Source organism: Formica exsecta, unplaced genomic scaffold (genome assembly GCF_003651465.1).
Source record: "Formica exsecta isolate Colony F162 unplaced genomic scaffold, ASM365146v1 scaffold6, whole genome shotgun sequence".
NCBI classification, from domain to species: Eukaryota; Metazoa; Arthropoda; class Insecta; order Hymenoptera; family Formicidae; genus Formica; species Formica exsecta.
Window position 1 is genome coordinate 17782 of NW_021853280.1, and position 23699 is coordinate 41480.

Consider the following 23699-nt stretch of genomic DNA (forward strand, 5'->3'; position numbering starts at 1 on the left):
ATATACAGAGTGTCCGTCCATAAATGTCCGAACAAATATCTCACAACTGATCAAAATTACAAAAAAGTTTAATAAGAGAAATTAGCACAGTTTTTAGTCCGCAATAAAGCGCATGTAAAAAAATTTTTTTTAGTCGTAACCTTTTCAAGTTATGAAAGTCACCATCGTTTTTTTAAATAAAACTTCCCATCATTTATTACATATTTTGAAAATACATATTTTATATCAAAATATGTCAGATTAAGATATTAAAAACTCGAAAAATACTTAATGAAAAAATACTTTACTATAGTGTTTTGAAAAGGGCTATAAGAATATGCAATAAAAAATTGGGGGTCCCATTTAAAAAAACAATGGTGACCTTCATAATGTGAAAAGGTACGAGCAAAAATATTTTGGTAAATATGCATATTAGGTTACATCTCACCGATGATTTTGATCTTGACAAGGACACATAAATACAATGTAAACAACCTTTATTTTTCTTTATTTTATAATAGAAAAATCATTAAAATTGTGAAATCATAACTTTAAATATCTCAGAAACTATAAGAGACCGCCGGTCAAGTTATAAGGAAAAGTTACTCAGGGTTATGTTCATGACAACATATGTCAAGGTCAAAGCCATCGGTGAGGTGTAACCTAATATGCATATTTACCAAAATTTTTTTACATGCGTTTTATTGCGGACGAAAAACTGTGCTAATTTCTCTTATTAAACTTTTTTGTAATTTTGATCAGTTGTGAGATATTTGTTCGGACATTTATGGACGGACACTCTGTATATTTAAATTGCCTCTAAAGACATGAAATGCCTTTAAAAATACGAAAATATTGTCAAAAATGCAATTGTACACTTTAATTTTCTTTCTCTTAGCATGCATATACATATATACATACGTCTCTTCAAATCTTATTCTCATTTTTATCTTTCACAACATTTCCGAGAGCAAAGACACGCAGATATATTCTATTATACATATATCTCTCTCATTCTATATCTTCGTTTTATCCTTTATTAATTTCTTTTTTACACAACATATAATCAAAATATATATCTCTAAATATCTATTCAACAATATTGAAAATGAAATAGGGAATTTCTCGACTAAATATTTTTTTCCTCTAACATTTGCATGATCATTTTAATAAATGTGTCTGTTTACTATAAACTACTTAAACTATTTAAAGCCACACGGTGTCTCATTGAATGATTACGATCCAGCCGTCAACCTTGTTGTTTCCGATGATTATTGAAGAAAATAGAGAGAATCTTGCATTTTTCTTTCGTGAAAGTTCGATACTGATAAAGATTAATGCAATATAACAATGCAGTTTTAGCAACTCTTTAGATATCAACGTTGCCTGTTTAACAATATATCGAGTTACGCTCAAATAATGATCAAATTTTCTCTGTGTACGCGATGATGGTATATTTAAAATTGGTTTACATTTTTTTATTGTCATTAAAAGAGTGAAATATATTTTTTATTTTATTTTATTTTTTTTTTTTGAGGTATAATTATTTTAACGGGATGAAAAATATTACTTTACATCATGATCACAAATATTTATGGAAAAAGAATTTTTTTAATATCGCGATAAAAACGAAATAAAATGCATATCTTGCCAAAATGTAGTGTGATAAATGTAGATATATATGGATTAAAGATTTAGACAATTAGTGTACAGTAAAGTAATTAATAGTAATATATCACATCAAGTGCCATGTTACCACGTACTTTTGCTGGAACAGTCCTTTACGTTTCGCTTCCGGTTCACCATCCGAAATTCCGGCAGTAATGAAACGATTTCTTCGCCAGCATACAGGACACATTGACGAGAGCCATACGTAATGATTAGTACATCAATTTTCGTCAAATATCTGGCACACGATAAATGCTAACACAGTCTGTCGAGAAAGGTCTATCTATCCAACGGAATATCGAACGAGTTGATTACGTCTCTGAATTTCTCAGGTGTACTAACTATGCGCTTGCACGTTGATTAGTATAAAGTGCCAGTAGAGAAGACAGTATCTTGGAAACACTCAATGTGTTGATCAAACTTAAACTTTGGCGTCGAGTCTCTCGGTAGTACTCTTCCTTCCCCTTATTCAAGACAATCCGACAAAAATCCGAACATCCTTTGGAATTTTACACACTAAGGTCGCATCACGCCATCTCGCCTGTGCGTAGACACGCACGCGTGCGCGCGTGCATTGCGTGCATCGCGATCACATACGTAATCAACGCGCGTACAGGGTATCCCCGGATCGCATTCTCTGGACCGCGTCTTGTCGAGAATCGAGTCCGCGCTCTTTCCACCCGCTTTTCCGGCGCTATCGATCGGCTGTTGGGCTCGCGACAGCTCTCGCACACCCTTAGCAAAAACGTGTTCTCCCGCGATCCCTGGACCAGGTCTAATTTATGCCAATTTCGAACGGTAGCTAAATGGTTTATGCAAGATCCGACCGTTTAACGCGTTTCGCGCACGGAAATGACAGAGATTCGTCGACGAGATCCATCCGTTGCATCCTCGGTGGCCACCGCAGGGTGTCGTTCCGTCCGGAATCTGGGCTTCGCGACGGAGCGGTGCGCACACTCTCTCTCCGCACGCGCGTGGACCATACGGGGAGATTACGACCCGCGTCCCGCGTTCTCGCGTCTGGCGGGATGAGAGAAAGAGAAAGAGAGAGATGGAGGGATGAAGAGGTGGCGAACGATTATCTCACGATCGAAGGCGTCGCGTTTGGCAATCTGCAACTCTGCAAATCTGAAACTATCTTATAGGCATCCTCTCTTGGTGACAAGCCGTATATGATTATTCGTAAATGTATAACGGATACCGAGTTGAAACCAAGTATCGATCGATCCGATATATCCATCCATAGCTGTTGTATGTCGTCTCTAATAGCAGTCGGATCAGTGATACGAAAGATACTTTGTTTTCAACGTTTACACGATACAAGGAATGAGAGACTGGAATACATAAGGCAAAGAAATACATAAAGGAACATATAAGTTCCTAACCATCCGTACAGGCCTTTTAACAAAAAGTGAAATGAATTTTATCAAAAATCGCAAAAATTTCAATGACTAAATCAGATACGTTCTATTGTATGGTGATATTTTCAACTTCCGGTTCCAACCGGAAATAAGCTATCCAGACCAAAAGTCGAATTTTTTGAACAGAACATGATACTTTTTATTGCAGATTCAGATTCTTCAGCGAAGAATAAAAAGACTTTTGTCCCAAACATTTTTTTCTAAAATGCTTCCATTGACCTTGAAATGATTTTTAAAGTGTGACTTACGAACAGAATGTTAGAGCTAGATAGAAGATGGGCTTTCCAGATCTGAAGTCGAATTTTTTGGATGGAACATAACACTTTTTATTGAAAATTCGGATTACCCATGAACATAAACAATTTTATTTACATAAATGAATAAACAATTTTAATAAATTTGTTATTATTTTAATAATATGGTTATAAAATGATAAATTGTAGTAACATGGTTAATAAATTTTATTAACATAAGGGATTAAACATTTATTAATAATCTTGAAAGTGTGATGAAAAAATAAACTTTAACTGCATTTCTAGGCGAGTTAGCGTGTATCATTTCAAGGTCGATGGAGGCATTTTAGAAAAAAATGTTTGGGACAAGTCTCTTATTTCTCGCCGGGGAATCTGAACCTGCAATAAAAAGTGCCATGTTCCATTTAAAAAATTCGACTTTCGATCTGAATAGCCCATTTCCGATCGGCACCGGATGTTATAAAATATTATCATACAATAGAGCATATCCGATTTACTCATCAAAATTTTTGCAATTTTTGATGAAATCCATTTCCCTTTTTCTTAAAAGGCCTGTACGGGTTGTTAGGGATACCCTGTATATGCTCTTTTATTATGTTTGCCAGTCTCTTCATCTCTAAACATTTTTAATAATAACAACAATAAACTCAGACTACTATTGTAACAATTAACAAATGGGAAAACTGACAGATAAGAGTCAAGGTTGTCAATGTTGCCCACTAATTTGTACAAATTCTACGCGGGTTTAGTGACCCTTCCTTTCTGATTATTAATTTTAATTTGAAATTTGACTGCAATAGCAACAAATATTGTGTATGTCAAATTTTAAAATTCCAACGTAATCTTTATATATTTATATCCATGCTAAAGATGGACCAAAAAACGGTTCGAAACATACATTTTTAATGCACATTTGTTAATAAAATTTATCAATAATAAGTTTGCGCAATACCCGCGTCTTGGCTCTTATCAGTTTTCCTACTTAATTGTTTGTACTTTGAGCTGTTATTATTAAAAATATGTGTGTAAATTATTTTATTAGATCGGAAATTGCATTGCGTCTTACGCGAATGAATACATTTTTTTCTCGAACCTAAAATGGAAGATTTTTATTATACTTTTATTATACATATGGTATATAAAATGGTGTTTTAAATATAATTATCTAAAACTAAATGAAATATCATACACATTCACGATCAAAATGCTTTATTGAAAGAGAGTTGGTTATTATATATAAATATTTAAAGGCTTATTTTATATATATGAATATTTAAAAACTGAGGCGTGCGCACGCGTGCTGTATGTGATAAAATAAAATGTAAAATTAATATGCAATAATAATTTCTTTTTTTCATTAAAAATGAAATACACACAATTCATTTACAGGGTTGATAAAGATTCGTGTGATGCGCCATTGAATTTTCATATCGCTTCGTTGAGACTATCACAATTTTGCACACATTTATCATCCGCAGCTCGTAATGACTGCGCATCAGCCATTATACGCGGTATGTAATAATTCCATGTCCATATCCTAAAAATTTTTATTAAATTATACAGAATGACCCGCAATGACCGCCCACTAAGTACATAGCATTATTCCTTACCAAAAAACTGAGTCGAAAAGTCCTGAACCATTTTTTTATAACGCTTAATAAAGGAGTTCTTATTGAGTAAAGTCGGACCAATCAGCGCCGACCTTTAGTCGGGCGCACATCGGTGAGCCGCGCGCCTGATAGTGTGCGTGAGCGCTCGGCGGCGCACCGATATGCGCCCGGCTAAAGGTCGGCGCTGATTGGTCCGACTTTACTGAATAATAACTCCTTTATTAAGCGTTATAAAAAAAATGATTCAGAACTTTTCGATTCAGTTTTTGATAAGATATAACGCTATGTACTTAGTAGGCGGTCATTGCGGGTCACCCTGTATAATCAAAACCGATCCCGAAGAAAGTAAGTTTGAGCTATCTGAGCATGATAAACTTGCCTTTACGGGGACTTGATTTGTTCTACGATAAGTAAGGGCAAGTTTATCACTGAAGATGCTTAAATTTATTTTCCTGCTTCGCTATCGTTTTTGATTGATATATGTATAATATTAGCGAGTTATACAGAAAATTATATGTATATATATTGCGAAATATATTTGGATGCCTTGAATCGATGTTTTCTTCAGGTAAACACGTGCAAAAATAAATAACACGTTGTTTGTTATAAAAATGTATATAATGTTGGAAATCAAATGTGTGAGAGAATTGAAAAAATATAATTTTCTTGAATTACTAAGCCGACCTTGAACGCAAACTGATAAGTGAAATGAAATATATATACGAAAATACATATACAATGGAAAGAAATATGTATTTAGCATAGGCACTACGCAGGAAATAAATGGAACGAATGATTATCTTAATAACCAATGTTTTTGCGCCATGTTTCGTTGAGACATGATAAGAATTGATATCTCGGTATGTTATACATATATGTACATTCGTACATGTCACATATTATTCTAGCAGTGTAATTAAAAGGCAGCGGGCAAATTAAAAATTTATTAATTATAAATTGTAATAAATAACATCGCATTTTGTAAAAAATGTACTTGTTATTCAGATTTTAAAATCTGTATCTCTCTTCACTTTTCTTTCTCAAACTTAATCTTTTCTAGAAAATTGAGCTTGAATTTTCAGCTTTCTCGCGTATTTCCTTGCGTGAATATTTTCCGATTACTTTTGCGAAAAAGTCTACTTTATGTTCTTGCCAAACGATACACATTAAACGAAAAGAATTTTTTTCGTTATGTCATGCTTATCTCATCGCGATTTTTTTTCTTGCATGATTGTTTTTCTTATCTTATTTACCGTACTCTGTATATTTCCTTCTCTCTGGGAACGCATTGTTCTCGCACGCTCAATATGCAAAATGAGAGAAGAATAAAAGCAGAATATGTGGCACTTGTACAAAGTATGCGTTGCCTATAAACTTGAGAAATTTTTCATTTACGTTGCACAGATCATATATTTTTCGTTATATTTTCATATCTTCTTCTTTTCCTTAACACATCTCCATTGTAATATCCCTTATAATTACATTTTTGCGAGAAACAAAATAGCTATCTTCTTTTTCATAAAATAAATATAGATAGTATAAAATAGATTACTTAAAAAATATCAAATTAAAATATTTCCAATAATTTATACAGCTTCGAGAATGCAAATTCTTTCCGTGATGATCATCTGTATATAAATTATACACGATACGTAACTCGAAAAATATTACATTTTCCGAAATCATTGCAAAGTAACAAGGTTTATATTTGTTTCCTCGGAAAGCACTCAACTCTCAGAGCATCGAATGAATTACTGCAGCTTGTTAAACAGTTTATCGACTATAATATTCCGTGTTTGTCGACAAAAATATGTGTCAAGAGTAATGTGTAACGCCGTGGATGCGATCAATATTCTTTCTAAATGCGAAATACGAGTTCGTATTTAATATATTTAGGAAAATTACGCCAACCTCCGAGATACCGATAATAAAACACGATCATTATTAGCGGCGATTAATCGTTTTCACCACAAGTGAAGCGAAAGAAGGGTATCTTTACACATCATAGATGTCTCGAAATAGTTTTGACGTCGCCATGTGAGAAAATTGTGTTTTTGTGTTGCGATCATGTAATACACATACGGAGATATAATTTCGCTTTCAAATAACTTTTAATTAATTATTGCAATGAAAAATCGATAACGCGATCGAAAAATTTTATAGCTAATCAGTTCAATCAATATGTATTATATATATACACAAGGATCGAATACATAGTCGAACAAAATATATATTTTGACGAAAGAATAAAAATTTTAATTTTTTGTCCATTTCTAATATATTAAAAATGATCGATACGATCGTCGATCAAATGACTGCGAGACGGATGTAATGGATTTTTTATATTTTCTTTGTGATGAAGAGTATATCGACGGAACACTATGTTGAGTAGTTAAAGATAATATCTATAGTTGTGTATGGTGTCAAAGAGAATGGCAAAGTTGAGACTCAAATACTAAATAATGTTGTATGATGTTGTGTCTTCAGATTTTAAATATTGTATCAATACAATGTATAAATTAAGACAAAAAAAATATTAAAATTTTACACGCATAAACATTGCATAAAATATGAATATAACATATATTATACAATCTCTTTCTTTATTCCTTTTATACCAAAAAATGTGATTTTTTTTCTTAAAATATATATAATGTTTTGTAAGATTGCTTGTATAATATCGCAATTAAAATACTCATATATATATAGCAAATATTATCTTATAGTATTCATTACGAAAAACAAGATAAATTAATTTATGGTCTGAATAACACTTTATATTTAAAAAAAAAAAAACACATTTTAAATCAAAGTTAATTTTTTTAGTTGGACTCATAAGCGAATATGTTAAAAAGAAACCATTGAATACTTGGGCTTTTTATTTTATGAATAAGTATAATAAAAAATTTAAAGGATATTAGTTTTGCCTTAAAATAATTATAGATTATTTACGCGTAAATAATGAATAATCATTTTAAGACAAAACTCTCTCCCTTCCTATATAACTATATATATGACTTAAAAAATAAAACAATTATATATACATTATTATGTATACATCTATGTATATACAACATAAGCTTGCATTTATGCTGTAAATAACACTAAAAAATGTAATCTAACAGAAAAAAGAAACCTATTTCATTTTGATTAGAGCACATTACTCAAATATTTATTCACGATTATCCACATGTTGAATCGCATTGTCTGGAAAAATATTATATCGTTAGACCAACGACAAAAATATCCACTGCATAGAAAGAAGGGAGTTATCAGCTCGCACCTATCGTATAACTCTGTTATCATATAACGATTACCAATATTCTCGATAGCAGCTCAACTCGATATACACATTATATTCCCAATGCATATTACGAATCGATATCATTATTTATACATCGCTATACATCTCTCTGAAATCGGAATATTTTCGAAATTTATTTCGATTCGATAAAATAACATTTCTATGCTAAGATATTTTGTATCAATTTCATATATATATATTTCTCAAGTTAACTTTATTATGCGACTTTATTATATACATATTGTGCCATATATTAAAGATACAAATTGCATTTTATCGACAGTAGCACAGAGCTTGAGTGAAAACTAATAAGAAGTGAAATAATGTTTAGAGAACTCTTCTAATGTCTTTCTCTTTTTCTCTCGTGAAAAGTATATTTTTGATTGGTCATTAAATCTAGTATGCCTACCATTTTTTCCATCACCTCTTTTCTCTCTTCCCGTTTTTATTTGTGCAACTTATTCTCCTCGCAATCTTTCATCTACTAATAAAACGCGTAAATACAAATACAAATAATTATCGGTTTTAATGAATGTGATACTTGATTCTCTGCAATTATAACGGAACTCGTGGTTGCACATCACATTACTAAGAGCACTTAAACCACGCAACACTTAACTGCGTTATAAAAATACGCAATATTATTACAATAAAATAAGTTTCGTAGTTCTTAATTCGATTAACTGCATTTAGTTATCGAAAGTTTATTACAGCCTTGCACCTTATCACAGCGTACGGTAGTTCCTTTCATTGCATTGCCTGTAGAATTTCCACGAAAACGCGGCGATCGCCATCAAACATGTGGCAAGAATAATGCCACCTGCAATAAGGACATGTGCACAATTGCTTTATTATCAAACAACAAATCACTATTAAATTAATAAATCAAACATATGTGGTAAAAATTATTGTAAGAAAATTTTATGAAAAGGACTTTTGTACAACAAATATACTTATAAACACAATATGTGTATGCTACTTTTGTTAATGAAATTTTAATACAAGTATAGTGTTTTATTATATTGTGTGTCTAGTGTTTTATTATATTGTCTTATTGAAAATTGTGTTCTTCATTAATCTCTAGGAATAACTAAAACAAAGTTATTTCTTACGTACCAAAAAAGCTTAGACCATCGAAGTGGCGATCCTTGGAAGGAGGAGGTGTTGATGATGTTGGTTCAGGTGTTGTTTTTACTGCAGTTGTACTAGTGGATACAGTTGTAGATGTCGTAGCAATTGGTGTGCTTGTTGTCGGCGGCGGCATTGTAGTAGTTGTAGTTGTAGTTGTAGATTTAGTAATTGGAGAGGGTGTAGGAGTAGTAGTACTCGGAGTTATAGATGTGCTTGAAGTTGTAATGGATGTAGTTGTAGATTCTGTAGTAGTGTCTTTCGATGGCGTAGCAGTTGTTGTGTCATTTTTGGTAGTAGTCAATGGTGACTCCGTTATAAAGCTACTCGTTGTAAATGCTTGTAACTTAGATATCGGTGTACCTGCATACATGAAAAATTTATACATAATTTTTTTTCACAAATGGAACTTACATGTTTTAATTACAATAAATAAGAAATACATGAAATTACTTTCTCTACAACTAAAAAAAGATGAATAAATCTATTCAAATCATCATTTATCTCTTTATGATAAGCTAATACGTAAGCAATGTATAGATATCTCTTTATGCAAACATGTGTTGGATACAAATACATGTACACAATGCATTAATCATATAGAAGTATTAATTAAAATTAATAATTTAATATTATTTTCTTTAAATTTATAAAATATTTATAATCAGGAATATATGTATAAAGAGCAAAAATGAGGATTTGCATTAAATCTCATTCCATGATGATTTCAGAAATGTTATCACAAATGTGATAATTTCTTTTTTGACAAATCTTTTGTCAATTTATACATTTCTCTCGGAAATAAACGCGTCGAAATACAAGGAAAAATTGAAATAGATGCAATATGTGTGCAATATCGCTCGTCAATGGCCGCGATATTATTCCGACGACGAAGCATTACAATTCGTCATCGCGCATACGTCGATCGTTATCGTTTGACGTAGCCAAGTCCGCAAGATTTGACCGATGGTCGGCGGAAAATCGATAACGGCAAGAATCTGCTTGAAATCACCGCCGTTACCGTCGTCATGGCCGTTGTCTAAATATGAAAATCAAGAATGCGTAATAAACGCGAAGTAGAGTCGCGCCGTGATTTGTTTAAATTTTAGTCTTCTTACACTTGTAGTCTTTTTTGCACAAAACAGAAGAACATGTATGTTTTGACGTATCGGAAGCAGAGAAAATGCTAAAGTAAAAAAGAAAAAGTAAGTTTTACAACACGATTTTTTAGAGAAAGCATACATGCTGTCATAAATACAGCATGGGTAGGCGTTGTACGCGACAAAATCAGAGCTGCCTTTGATCCGTTATCGTACAAAATTCATTATTACGCACTATGTCGCACATGTTGCGCTATATATATATTGCACAATCGCGCTAATGTCAAAGAATCAAAAAACTCACCGTCAACTAGCACCAGCGAGCCAATCGTTATGCCCAGTAACACGCAGATCATATAAGCCAACTTCATTTTGGAGTCGTGATAAAAAATGCGGAAACGAAATTCTCTCGTGTCGTTTAGAAATACGCACAGATGACAATGATATATACGTATTACTCAAATCACTAGTACTGTTCGACTGTGACTTACGTCTTACGTCTACTCACAGCGATCAGCAGCGACTGCCGCGTGTGGTGTATGGTATGTGGTACCAAGATGGCGATGACATTGTGCCAAAGGCGCAGATTAATAATCCCTAGATAAAATTCCGTATTCATAGTCCATTTTTTTCATTCAAGATTATTTTACGATATCGATTCTGTAATTCAAGTGAAGATGAAAATTACAAAAATGATCGAATTTATTAGAAAATTTATAATTTTATTGGTCCAAATCTAGGAAAAATTCGCTCATTTTTGTAATTTTTATCCTTACTTGAATTACAGAATCGAATATATATACAAAAGTGTGATTTTGGATAATTTTAAGATCCTATTTAGACAAAGATGCATAATGCATAATACATGAAAGAATTAACTAAATTGCTACTTTTTGCATTCGTACTGGAATGATTGATTGATTTTTCTGTGCATATGCATCGTGCATCTATACAAATATGTATGAAGACCTTAAAACTCTATTGAACCAATGAGATTATGTCAGATATATAAGAACATGCTATGAATATGGAGTAAAGAATCAAAAGCAAATATTATAGAGGTACCAACATAGTAACATAACATATATAGGCTGCGTTCGGAAAGCACTCTTACGCGCTAAAATCGTCATTCTATCTTTGTTATTTACTGAAAATTGAACAAGGACAGAGCACGCTCATAGCGCTAAAAGCGTGCTCCCCGAACGTACCCATATTAGTAACAAATATTTACATCTTACAATCTCTCTAACAAGAGTATGATTTTACTTTAATCTTTTGTTTAAGAAAATCGCTTTTTAGTGATTAGCAATTAATAATTTTCATGCGAGCATACTAACTATATGGTCGTCACGATTTTGACATAATTCTCTCTCTGTCTGTCTCTGTATCTGTTTCTCTCTCTCTCTCTCTCTTTCTCTCTCTCTCTCTCTCTCTCTCTCTGTCTCTCTCTCTCTCTCTCTCTCTCTCTCTCTCTCTCTCTCTCTCTCTCTCTCTCTCTCTCTCTCTCTCTCTCTCTCTCTCTCTCTCTCTCTCTCTCTCTCTCTCTCTCTCTCTCTCTCTCTCTCTCTCTCTCTCTCTCTCTCTCTCTCTCTCTCTCTCTCTCTCTCTCTCTCTCTCTCTCTCTCTCTCTCTCTCTCTCTCTCTCTCTCTCTCTCTCTCTCTCTCTCTCTCTCTCTCTCTCTCTCTCTCTCTCTCTCTCTCTCTCTCTCTCTCTCTCTCTCTCTCTCTCTCTCTCTCTCTCTCTCTCTCTCTCTCTCTCTCTCTCTCTCTCTCTCTCTCTCTCTCTCTCTCTCTCTCTCTCTCTCTCTCTCTCTCTCTCTCTCTCTCTCTCTCTCTCTCTCTCTCTCTCTCTCTCTCTCTCTCTCTCTCTCTCTCTCTCTCTCTCTCTCTCTCTCTCTCTCTCTCTCTCTCTCTCTCTCTCTCTCTCTCTCTCTCTCTCTCTCTCTCTCTCTCTCTCTCTCTCTCTCTCTCTCTCTCTCTCTCTCTCTCTCTCTCTCTCTCTCTCTCTCTCTCTCTCTCTCTCTCTCTCTCTCTCTCTCTCTCTCTCTCTCTCTCTCTCTCTCTCTCTCTCTCTCTCTCTCTCTCTCTCTCTCTCTCTCTCTCTCTCTCTCTCTCTCTCTCTCTCTCTCTCTCTCTCTCTCTCTCTCTCTCTCTCTCTCTCTCTCTCTCTCTCTCTCTCTCTCTCTCTCTCTCTCTCTCTCTCTCTCTCTCTCTCTCTCTCTCTCTCTCTCTCTCTCTCTCTCTCTCTCTCTCTCTCTCTTATATATATATAAGCCGCAAACTTAAAAATTAGAGTCAGTAGTTGACCATTACACTCCGCTCTGTTGACTCTTAAAATTTAATAAATAAAGCGAAAAAAGATTCTCGGTTACTTGATTCGAAAAAATATTATTCCAGAATAATATCCCGAATCCTGTCAATTATGTCTTTCCGATCTGCTCCATCAGTTTTCGTCGGCAACTCCAGGGAAGTGGCGCCCTCAAGCATCGTCGGAGGGTTTGGGGGGGCTGGAGGCCGCAACGGTCGAGAATGCCGATGATGCGCGCTCAGGCGTTTACGACTGGATTCAGTGCTGCTCAGTGCTGCTGGTGCTCGATGCGAGGTGAGTGCGCGTGCGACAGTGCAGCACAAGTGCTTTGAATGCTCGCGCCCGTATGTAGCCTGTTTTCGCTCATCAGTTTGTCGAAAAAAAACGTTCTCGCCATCGTGCACAATCGTGGGGGATAAGATCGGGGGGATTAATTTACGCGGCGTGATTACGAGAAAACGGAAACGCGCGCGCACTGCTATCCCGCAGGATTGAATATCGATAACGATATATTTTTCGCGAGGGAGAAGAGAAAAGCTCGACGTGCGAGCACGACTGCCAATAAACAACACAAGGGGTGACGAGAACTTGCGAGTGAACGCGAGTGACGGGAGTGACGGTGTATCATTTTCCGGGACGACAACGAGGTGGCTCACGGTGGTGGCTAGCCTGTGGATAAAGGGCGAGGGAAATGGGCCGCTCCGCTTTTAATACGTGATACGAGGTGCGTGAGCGCGCGCCCGCGCGCGCGCGCTCCCTTCCGTAAGCTACGCGTGTGTATGTGGCGTGCGTGTGAAATCGTCGTCGTCCTCGTGTCGTCGTCATCATCGTTTCGTCTTCGTCATCTTCTCCGTTGTGCTGTTACATACGGTTCCCTGTTGTGTATTGCTCATTGTATATGCGTGCGCCGCTTGCGTGAATGAAAGAGAAAGAAGAGGAAAACTGCCGATCACCCCGAGATTGACGAGCGCCATCATCGTCGCCCCCTGACTCGACGTGACGTCGAGAGCAAAGGGATAGCAGCAAAGGAGTTCTTTATGAAAACGCAGCGCGACATGACGACGGCGAGGGGTGGTGTCGTCGCGACGGCGATGACGACGGCGACGACTACGATAATAACGACGACGACGAGGGCAGCGTTGTCGTCATCGTCGTCGTCGTCGTTGTCGTCGTCGTCGTCGTCGTCGTCGTCGTCGTCGTCGTCGTCGTCGTCGTCGTCGTCGTCGTCGTCGTCGTCGTCGTCGACGTCGTCATCGTCGTCGTTGGCAAGCGCGGCCGCACCGTCGCACCGCCTAGTCGCGACGACGCTGCCGCTACTGCTGCTGCTGCTAATGTCAACGCATCCCGGTCCGGCCGCGGCTGCCTGTCGGTGGACCAATGAGGCCGGTAACGACACCCGTTCGGCGGACTGCGCCCTTCGTGTGCTGGATCCTACGGCGATCGTCGCCCTAGCGCCATCACTGGACGGTGCGCTCAGATTGCGGATTCGCTGTAGCGACGTACATCATTTCGAGAGCAGCCTGAACGCGCAGAGTTGGCAACGACTCGCTAGCCTGCACGAGTTGCACGTTCACGGTTGCAAAGTGTTGCGGATACCGGACGGTGCATTTCAGCCTCTGCTCGAGCTCAAACGGCTCGTCGTACAAACCTTTAACGCCGCTTGGGGGGCCGCCAGATATTTGGAGTTCGCGCCACGCTCTCTTCTAGGTCTTCGCGAGCTCCACACTCTCGAAATTGTCGAAAGCAACGTGCTGGCGTTGCCGCCTAGTCTGCTTTGCGAATTAGATAACTTACAAACCCTCAATCTCACCGGTAATCGTATTCGCGATGTCGGCGACATCGGTCTGAAAGTGCGCGGTATCGACGCCGAGTCCTGCCGCGCCGATGTTCGGATTTTGGATCTGTCGCGCAACGAACTCCGACGACTGTCCGAGGACGGGCCGCTGGTGAGCCTACGACAATTGCAAGAGCTGCACTTGCAACGCAACGTGATCGCCGAGATCGGCAAGAACGCCTTGGACGGGCTTACGATGCTGCGCACCTTCAACGCCAGTCACAACGTCCTAGACTCCTTGCCCGAGGGCCTGTTTGCCAGTACGCGTGACCTACGGGAAATACACCTGGCGCACAATGGACTACGCGACTTGCCGCGGGGCGTGTTTACCCGTCTCGAGCAGCTGCTGGTTTTGAATCTCGCCAACAATCGCCTCGGCAGCGATCGCGTCGATGAGACTACCTTTCTCGGCCTAATTCGCCTCATCGTGCTCGATCTGTCGTACAATCAACTGACACATATCGACGCCCGCATGTTCAAGGATTTGTTCTTCTTGCAGATCCTCGATCTACGCAACAATTCGGTCGATCGTATCGAGAGCAACGCCTTTCTGCCGCTCTATAATCTTCACACGCTCGAATTGTCCGACAACAAACTCCACACCGTGGGAGCGCAGCTTTTTAACGGTCTCTTCGTCTTAAATCGGCTGACCATGTCGGGCAATTCGATCACGAGCATCGACACTGTCGCGTTTCGCAACTGTTCCGATCTCAAGGAATTAGATCTAAGCGGCAATGAGCTCACCGCCGTTCCGGACGCGTTACGCGATCTCGCCTTCCTCAAGACTCTGGACCTAGGTGAGAATCGGATCAACGAGTTTCACAACGGCTCTTTCCGCAATCTCCATCAGCTCACCGGTCTCCGTTTGATCGGCAACGACATTGGCAATCTGACGCGCGGCATGCTTTGGGACCTACCGAATCTGCAGATTCTCAATCTGGCCCGTAACAAGGTGCAACATGTGGAGAGGCATGCGTTTGAACGCAACATTAGACTCGAGGCTATTCGTCTCGATGGCAACTTTTTGTCGGACATCAACGGCGTTTTCACCAGTATCACCAGCCTGCTACTGCTAAATCTATCGGAGAACCATATAGAATGGTTCGATTACGCCTTCATACCGGGCAATCTCAAATGGCTCGACATTCACGGCAACTTCATCGAGAGCCTCGGCAATTATTACAAGATTCGCGATTCCAAGGTTCGAACACTGGATGCCAGTCATAATCGCATTACCGAACTCTCACCATTGTCCGTGCCGGATAGCGTCGAATTATTATTCATCAACAATAATTACATTAGTACTGTACGGCCCAATACGTTTGCCGACAAAGTAAATCTCACTCGTGTGGATATGTATGCCAACATGATCGAGACGATGGAGTTGACGTCGCTGCTGCTGACCAAGGTGCCGGAGAATAAGCCCCTGCCAGAGTTCTACATCGGGGGCAATCCGTTCAATTGCAACTGCTCGATGGACTGGCTGCCGGCTATCAATAATCAGACTTCGACGAGGGAGTATCCGCGTGTTATGGATCTCGACAACGCCATGTGCCGTACTTCCGGGCCGCGGGGAGTCGCCATTGTACCGGCCTCGAGCGCTCGCTCGGAGCAATTTCTCTGCCGTTACGAGGCACACTGCTTTGCTCTGTGTCACTGCTGCGATTTTGATGCCTGCGACTGCGAGATGACCTGTCCGGCCGGCTGCAAATGCTACAATGACCGCACGTGGAATACGAACGCGGTCGATTGCTCAGGTCTTGGGGTCGAGGAGATCCCGCGTAGAATACCGATGGACGCCACTGAAGTATATCTAGACGGCAATGTATTACGAGAGTTGCAGAATCACGCGTTCATCGGCCGCAAGAACATGCGCGTGCTGTACGTAAATGCCAGTGGTATCGAGTCCATCCAGAATCGCACGTTCAACGGTCTCAACAACTTGCAAATTCTCCATCTCGAAGACAATCGGATACGCGAGCTCAAAGGCTTCGAGTTTGAACGATTATCACACTTGCGCGAGCTCTATTTGCAAAACAATGCGGTCGGTTTTATCGGAAATCTTACGTTTCTGCCCCTTCGATCGCTCGAGATTCTCAGATTGCACGGCAATCGACTAGTGACCTTTCCCGTATGGCAGGTCACTCTCAACGCTCGATTGGTCGAGCTGTCACTGGGCGGCAATCCGTGGTCTTGCCGTTGCAAGTTTCTGCAAGAATTGTCCTCCTGGGTGTCGGACAATGCGCATAAAGTCATCGATGCCAGCGATGTATGGTGTTACTATGGCGGCGATGCCAGGCAAACGGCCTATCGACGTCGTCTCAACGTTAATGAGACCGCTTGCTCGGACTATTTCTCTCAGGGCGGCGTAATCGAGAGTATCATGGTGTCGGACTATCTGCCTTTGGTGGCTGCCACTCTTTCGGCCGTCCTCGTTCTCTTGGTGATCATAGTACTTGCCTTCGTGTTCCGTGAACCTGTCGGTGCTTGGGCATACTCCAAGTACGGATTGCGTTTTTTGCGCGCCAAACCCGGCAAGACTGTGACAACAGCAACCATGGGCTCCGCGGCCATGGCCGCAGGCTGCTGCGACGCCGATCGCGATCGCGTGTACGATTGCTATGTTTGTTACAGCCCGAACGACGAGGACTTTGTGGTGCGATCGTTGGCAATTGAGCTGGAGCATGGCGCCGCCAATCTGAGACTCTGCCTACATCACCGGGACTTGCCTTGCATTCTGCGCGCTTCCGCGCCCGCGCCAGCGGTCCTCGAGGCGGTGGACGCGTCCCGACGTGTGTTGATCGTGCTGACTCGCGACTTCCTTCAGACCGAATGGTCGCGCTTCGAGTTTCGCGCGGCACTGCACGAGGCTCTGCGCGGCCGTGCCTCCCAGCTGATTATTGTACAGGCCGGTCATGTCGGCATCGAGATCGAACGCGATCCTGAATTACGACCTTACCTGAGAAATGCGGCACTCATACTTACATGGGGTGAGAAAAGGTTTTGGGAACGATTGAGGTATGCCATACCGCCGTCCACGACCGCCGCCATTATCGCCGCTAATACAACTACTACCACAGCTGTCGCCGCTAGTGACGTATCCGTTGAAAGCAAATCTTCGCCGCTAGTTTACAAACGTAATATCAACACCTATACGCTCGACGGTGGCATCGGCAGCCTCGAGAAGAGCGGCGTTTCGACTTTGCGCGGCGGTCAACGCGCTGCTCTCTTCAAGGACGCCTCTTCAGCGCTGATGCTACAACACGCGCCACCTGCTTACTCGTGCGGTGCCCCACTTTCCCCCGTATTACCGCAACAACAACAACAGCAGCCGCCACCACAGCCACTTTTGTCGTCGCCGGCGCAACCTAGGCTGACAGTCAATCACGCCTATCGAGACGCGATGCCGGCCGGTAATCTCATCACGACCGCTGCTAGTACGACCAACACCGGCATCGGCGAAGACCATAGGAGACCGCTCTCCGAGCATATCTACTCGTCCATCGACTCGGACTATTCCACCCTCGAGAGGACCGCTTGGAGACAGCAACAACCACCGCCATCGCCGCCCCCACCCTCCTCCGGACAGGCCTATCTAGTTTAGCTTTGTCATCGTGTCGCCGATTTGATCGCCGCGCCGTAACGATGAGGTAGCTCGTTCTCGAAAGGTTGTGCTGAATCTTGCGTTCGTGATTCGATCGCGACATCGTCATCGCGACCTCGTCGATTCGCGATTTCGACAGACTATGAATTCTCGAAGACGCTGGGCGCGTATCGAGCCACAAATTCCCGCGAGACATGTGTTTATAGCTCAGAAACGTTGTCGCAAAGGGAGAGGGACAGAGTGTCTATGTATCGTAATTATCTGTGAAGACTTTGGAGGTGTGATAACGGATCGCCCGTTTATTTGTTTGATACGCGACAACTTTTATTCTTTTCTGTTACTATAATGTGATTGACGTATTTTCTTTCTGACTCTTTCTGTTCTTTCTTTTTTTTTTGTTATTTCTTCCTCTGTCTTCCTTCACTCTGTTTGACGTAATAAAACCTCCCTCTTTACTGCGCGTACATACATCCTTGGAATAATTCCGAATTTCGAAATGATGTCTCGCGAGAATATGTTTTGTTTAGATGTATAGTTTGGTTGTTCCTTCATGTAGAAAATTAATTTTTTCACAACAAAAATGTCGATATAACTTATAAGTTATATAATACAATTATTCTATTGTGAATTAAAAATTTCTACGGATTAAAAGCGTAAGATGAGGAAAGGTTCGATGAGTGTCGCAGTTCAATTTCTTATCTTGCATTTACTTTGATATGTGATTTTTTTGATATTATTATAATCTTAATTTATATATATATATATATACTTTGAACGATCAATTAAGAGAAACAATCTCTTTATCCTCTCTATTTGACATTGAATATTAAAAATTAAATTTATAACTTTTCTAAGAATATAAATTAATTTGAAATATTATAAAACCAAGACTGTGGAGACACTTTGTCTAACACATTCGATGACTTTTCAGCGAGCGATAGAGCGCGAATGCACACAAGAATCTCATCTCGCGTGATCGTGTATTATATAAATCGTCAAGCTGTCCCTTTCGCGATGAATTTCACTCTCGTGTGTAAATACTTACTTCTACTTACTGCGAACCCGTGTAAATACGCTATTATGCAATGTACATCTGTATATATAATGTACGTACAATGTACATTGTGTGCGTTGCGTGCGTGTGTGCATGTGCGTGTGTGTGTGTGTGCGTGCGTGTGCGTGTGTGCGCGCGCGCGCGCGTGTGTGTGTGTGTGTGTGTGTGTGTGTGTGTGTGTGTGTGTAAATACATACATGTAATTGACACGTGTCACATTTCGCTGCGTAATAGGATCATGAAGCTAGCTTGAATTCTGGATTTTCGATTAAGTGAATGACTTTTTGTAATTTTATATGTCCGCGAAAGAAAAAGGAGAAAAAGTGTGGTTGTATGATATGTAAATATGTATATTGAATACATACCCTTTATTGCTGCGCCTCGTGTAAGATACTGTTTCTCGCAAAAGAGAGGGTCAGGAATAAAAGAGTGAGAAAGAAAAGCGAGAGGCATGCGCCCGCAATCCGTCGAGAGCAGAGTGCAAACATTTGCGCATGTGTCGTGAAACTCTCTTAACTGTATACTTGATTTATTTAAACCATGTGAATAAATTTATAAAATACGTTATTATTTATATCTTCGCAATATATGCCTGATATATCTCGTAGAATTCTGACTATGATACATCAAAACTTAAGTTTAATTTCAACTATCTCTAACAATCTCAACGCTGAATATATTTGTGTCAAAATTCTATAATTTAATATGTCATTAAAATTAAAATTAAACAGTAAAGACTCTTACGAATGTATTGATATGTCATAATGCAGAAAAGATTTCCAAAGTTACAATTATATTTATAAATTTTAAATGTGCTGTATTTTTATAGATACAAGATGTGCGTGCACAAAAAAGAGATACGCACACGGTAAATAAAGCTGGATAAATATAACAATTACAATCCAGCTTTAATGTCATCTAACATAGCATTGTATCGAGAAAGAGAGAGAGGGAGAATTTTGTTATTCATAATATACTTGCATTAAATTATTTCGCGTACAGACGAGCATGTAATAACAAACCGATATGGCGCATTTGAAAATAAGGGGAGTTAATGAATTAAAACGATCTAATTTTATGTGAATGCATTGATTATTCTAATTTAAATATTGGGTTAATGTGTGACAAAATATATATTTTTACCTTAAATTTATCTCGTTTCTGGCACATAAAATTATAGATAGACTTTTGTCCTGAACAATAAAAAATTTTTTAAATATACTTTAAGAGCTTTCCACAATAATTATATAAATATAGCAGCGAGCTTACGCGAAAACACAAGGTATATGTGGAATTTTGCAAAGAGTATCTTTCTTTCGAAGGAACAAGCTTAAGTTGTTTTTTTTTCCCCGCGAATCGAGCTGCGATCAAATTCAAATCGATCGAGAAAGAGGGAGAGAAAGAAAGAGAACTCATTTCCATATGGAAATTTCGCGCTACGATTGGTTAAAATATTCGCGTAAATGCATTATACGAGCACGGGAAAGAAAGAGAGAGAGCGAGCAATGTGTGCAACTACACATACACTATTTCTCTCTCTCTTTCTCTCTCTATCGTTACCTATATATCGCGGCGCACGGCCGCGTACCGACTATATAGATCGCGAACGGAACATTGATCCTAGTCAGCGGCGCCGCGCACTCACTGCACACCATCTGCACACTTACATTATTAATGCGCCTACGACCGCCATAGCGGCCCATACCCACGGAGGTGTGTACTTCTGTTGTTTGCAAAATCTTTTCGCGACCGAGTGTAAACACCGGGAATATCGCGCGTACGATGGGCTGTCGAAGATTCACCTGCAATATGCAGTTTCGTTTCAACTAATAAATTCTATGCAGTGTATTCTCTCTTTAGAGATTCTGAGAAAGAGAGAGAAAGACAAAAGTCTAGGTGTAAAACTTTACATTGGAAATTTTTTTTATATGGGTCGGAATGATTAAAAATGATGAATTAAACTTGATAAGCGCACATCTTATTCTTCAGATAATTATATATGTATAATTTGAAACGGATTTTGCTCCAACGCGATTTTATATGTCCATTGACTGTTCGCGCGTCTATTTCAATGAATTGTCCCAATCTAATGGTGATAATGAACAAATGAAATTTTAAAAGATTCGAGATATTTAACGTTAAAAAAATAAGGAAATGTAACATTAGTTTTGTCAAGAGAAAATACACTAACGCGCAATTATAATTGAAACTTAGACGATGCAAAATATCATCGCAATTGCTGTCGTGGGTGCATGCAGGGCAGTAAACGCGAAAAACACGTACATGATACTTAAAGAGATATGGTTTCCTTTCCGCGGATCTCTCCGTATCCTAGCGCAAGTGGCCGCGGCTCGGAACCAGTTTGCCCGCCTTGCTATGGAATGTAAGAGGACGGCTGTAATTATTTGCAGCGCGTAGCTGCCGGCCGCACAACGATCTCGGATCTAGGCTGTGTAGGATCGCCTCTATGATCTCGATCCTTGCGGTATATCTCGACGATCGTCCCGATTTCCACCGTCTCGCGATAGGTTTTCATTGTATTCGACAACGCCTTCTTTCCGTTACTATCGGATCCACATTTGAGGAACACGACTCGTCGACACTTTTTGCGCGCGATTAAAGCTAAAATTATATATTTTCAAATCCGAAATATAATTGTCTCTCAGCTTCTAATGCGCTGTTACCATTTTTTCATTATTAAAGTACAGGTCTCTTTGATAAATCAAAGTAAAAATATATATAATATTCGTCAAATTATTATGATAGTAACAGTTTGCTATATTTTTTTTTTACAAGATCTTGATACATATTTGTCACATTATTACAATGGTGATATCTCGATGGTGTTTCTTCAACTCTCCTGTGTGTCAAGCTGTAAAAAAGGGCACAAAATTGATTGAGTATATAATATTGGTCAAATTACTACGATAATTAGCTCTCATATAAATGAGTTTATAATAAATAACTATTACGTTTATAAATATGTGTAGATTTAAAAAAATGTTAACGTTTCTGAAACGTAGTTCTTGACGCATAATCTTGTTGAAATTATATTTCTTACGTAAACAAGAAATATAGTATTTTTATGGCTGTTTATTCAAACCGTTACTTTATACATAAAAATTAATCTTTCAATGTTATAAAAAACAGATTTCTTTTCTTTTGTGAAAATTTTAAAATTCTTTTTCAAGTTCTTAACATCTCTTTCTCTCTTTTTCTCTCGCCAAAGATAATTGGCATGGATACGATTTGACGCGAGAGAAAGAGAATCTATGGTAATACACTTGAGCGTCCTCGAGATATTTGCGAGAAGACCTTTCACCTGGTATCGAGAAAGGGTGGGCAACAAGCGTTGGCGTCAAGTTCGATATTTGGGTCGTTCTTGCGAAACGAGGGCTATTCATGGCTGCGTTTGTCGGCTTTGACAAGCGTCCGATTTCAGCGACGAAATCGGCGATAAACTCGTCGATTTGAAAAAATACTCCGTTCTTCGATGAAGAGGCTGAATCTATCCGAACAAACCGTATTCTGAATAATTTTAAATTTTATGTAAACTTCCCTAACAACACACATGTCCAGAGAACGTTCAGAGGATGTAAAACACCATCCTTATGTTTTCCGGAGATGTAAAACATCCTCTGGATGTCCTCTGGAGATGTAAAACATCCTCCGGATGTCCGGACATGTATATTGTTAAAGTTACGCGGACGATATATCTAATTAAATCATAATTGCGCGCATTTCTGGATCCTTTCACCGATTAAACCTCCGCTACTTTAATCGCTGCACCGATCGAGAAGAAAAGTCTGATTCCGATTTTCTCAAGTACCGCGCTGACTAAATCGTTTTTATGAGAAGGCGCTCGCCCATGTTTATAGTCGTTTAAAAGGGCGAAAAAAAGGGGGCACGAAAGGTGTAAAAAAAACTTTACCTATCCACTTATACCTATCTGATGAAAAAGCATGCGCGCACTTTAAATCCGTTCGTCTCTCTCTCTCTCTCTCTCTCTCTTTCAGCACGCACGAATAAACGACGATGGTCGATGATGCCGAGCCACGTTCGTTCGCGGGCTTGCGTGTGACACGTCGCAGTCTCTCGTACGGATATACATACATACATACATACATACATATATACCCGGACGTCGTTTTCCTGTAGCGAGGTAAAGTCGAGCGAGATATCGTGCGCGGGTTTTGTGACTTGCGTGACGACTGCCATGTTTGCAGAGAGAGAACTTTAGCGCGCGACTCTCGTTGCTCGTTGCCCCGCGTGCCCCGTTCTCGTGATACCGCCTTCCTCCCTTTTCCACCCTCCTTTTGCTTCAACCACCGCCACCTGCGCCATATCGCGCTAGCTCGCTTCGCACGCATGCTACATAGTCGCCCTCCTGTGTCCTTCCGCTCCCTTCTCTCTCTCTCTCTCTCACCCCGCAACC

The 23699-nt window shown here is 39.6% G+C and overlaps 3 protein-coding genes and 1 long non-coding RNA gene across 4 annotated transcripts in view; 1 reads left to right on the forward strand and 3 right to left on the reverse strand.

The window, feature by feature from the left end:
• LOC115242489 (MAM and LDL-receptor class A domain-containing protein 1-like) overlaps positions 1-2599 on the reverse strand; it is a gene marked incomplete at its 3' end in the record, with an annotated part of 13025 nt that extends 10426 nt beyond the window's left edge. Inside the window, exon 1 of the mRNA XM_029818801.1 lies at positions 1743-2599. The remainder of the gene's footprint in view (positions 1-1742) is intronic.
• Positions 2600-8082: 5483 nt separating this feature from the next.
• On the reverse strand, positions 8083-11017 carry LOC115242483 (integumentary mucin C.1-like). Its single transcript, XM_029818791.1, has 3 exons — positions 10769-11017; positions 9353-9727; positions 8083-9056 (listed from the first exon to the last, which is right to left on the reverse strand). The coding sequence occupies exons 1-3, from the start codon at positions 10833-10835 to the stop codon at positions 8962-8964; spliced, it is 537 nt and encodes a 178-aa protein (XP_029674651.1). The 5' UTR covers positions 10836-11017; the 3' UTR covers positions 8083-8961.
• A 2967-nt stretch (positions 11018-13984) lies between these two features.
• Positions 13985-19834, forward strand: LOC115242482 (toll-like receptor 7). Its single transcript, XM_029818790.1, has one exon. It carries the CDS (start codon positions 14104-14106, stop codon positions 18208-18210), a length of 4107 nt encoding a protein of 1368 aa, XP_029674650.1. The 5' UTR covers positions 13985-14103; the 3' UTR covers positions 18211-19834.
• Positions 19835-22031: 2197 nt separating this feature from the next.
• On the reverse strand, positions 22032-23573 carry LOC115242484. Its single transcript, XR_003885057.1, has 3 exons — positions 23210-23573; positions 22587-22772; positions 22032-22136 (listed from the first exon to the last, which is right to left on the reverse strand). It is a non-coding gene; the product is annotated as an uncharacterized LOC115242484 (long non-coding RNA).
• Positions 23574-23699: the final 126 nt, after the last annotated feature.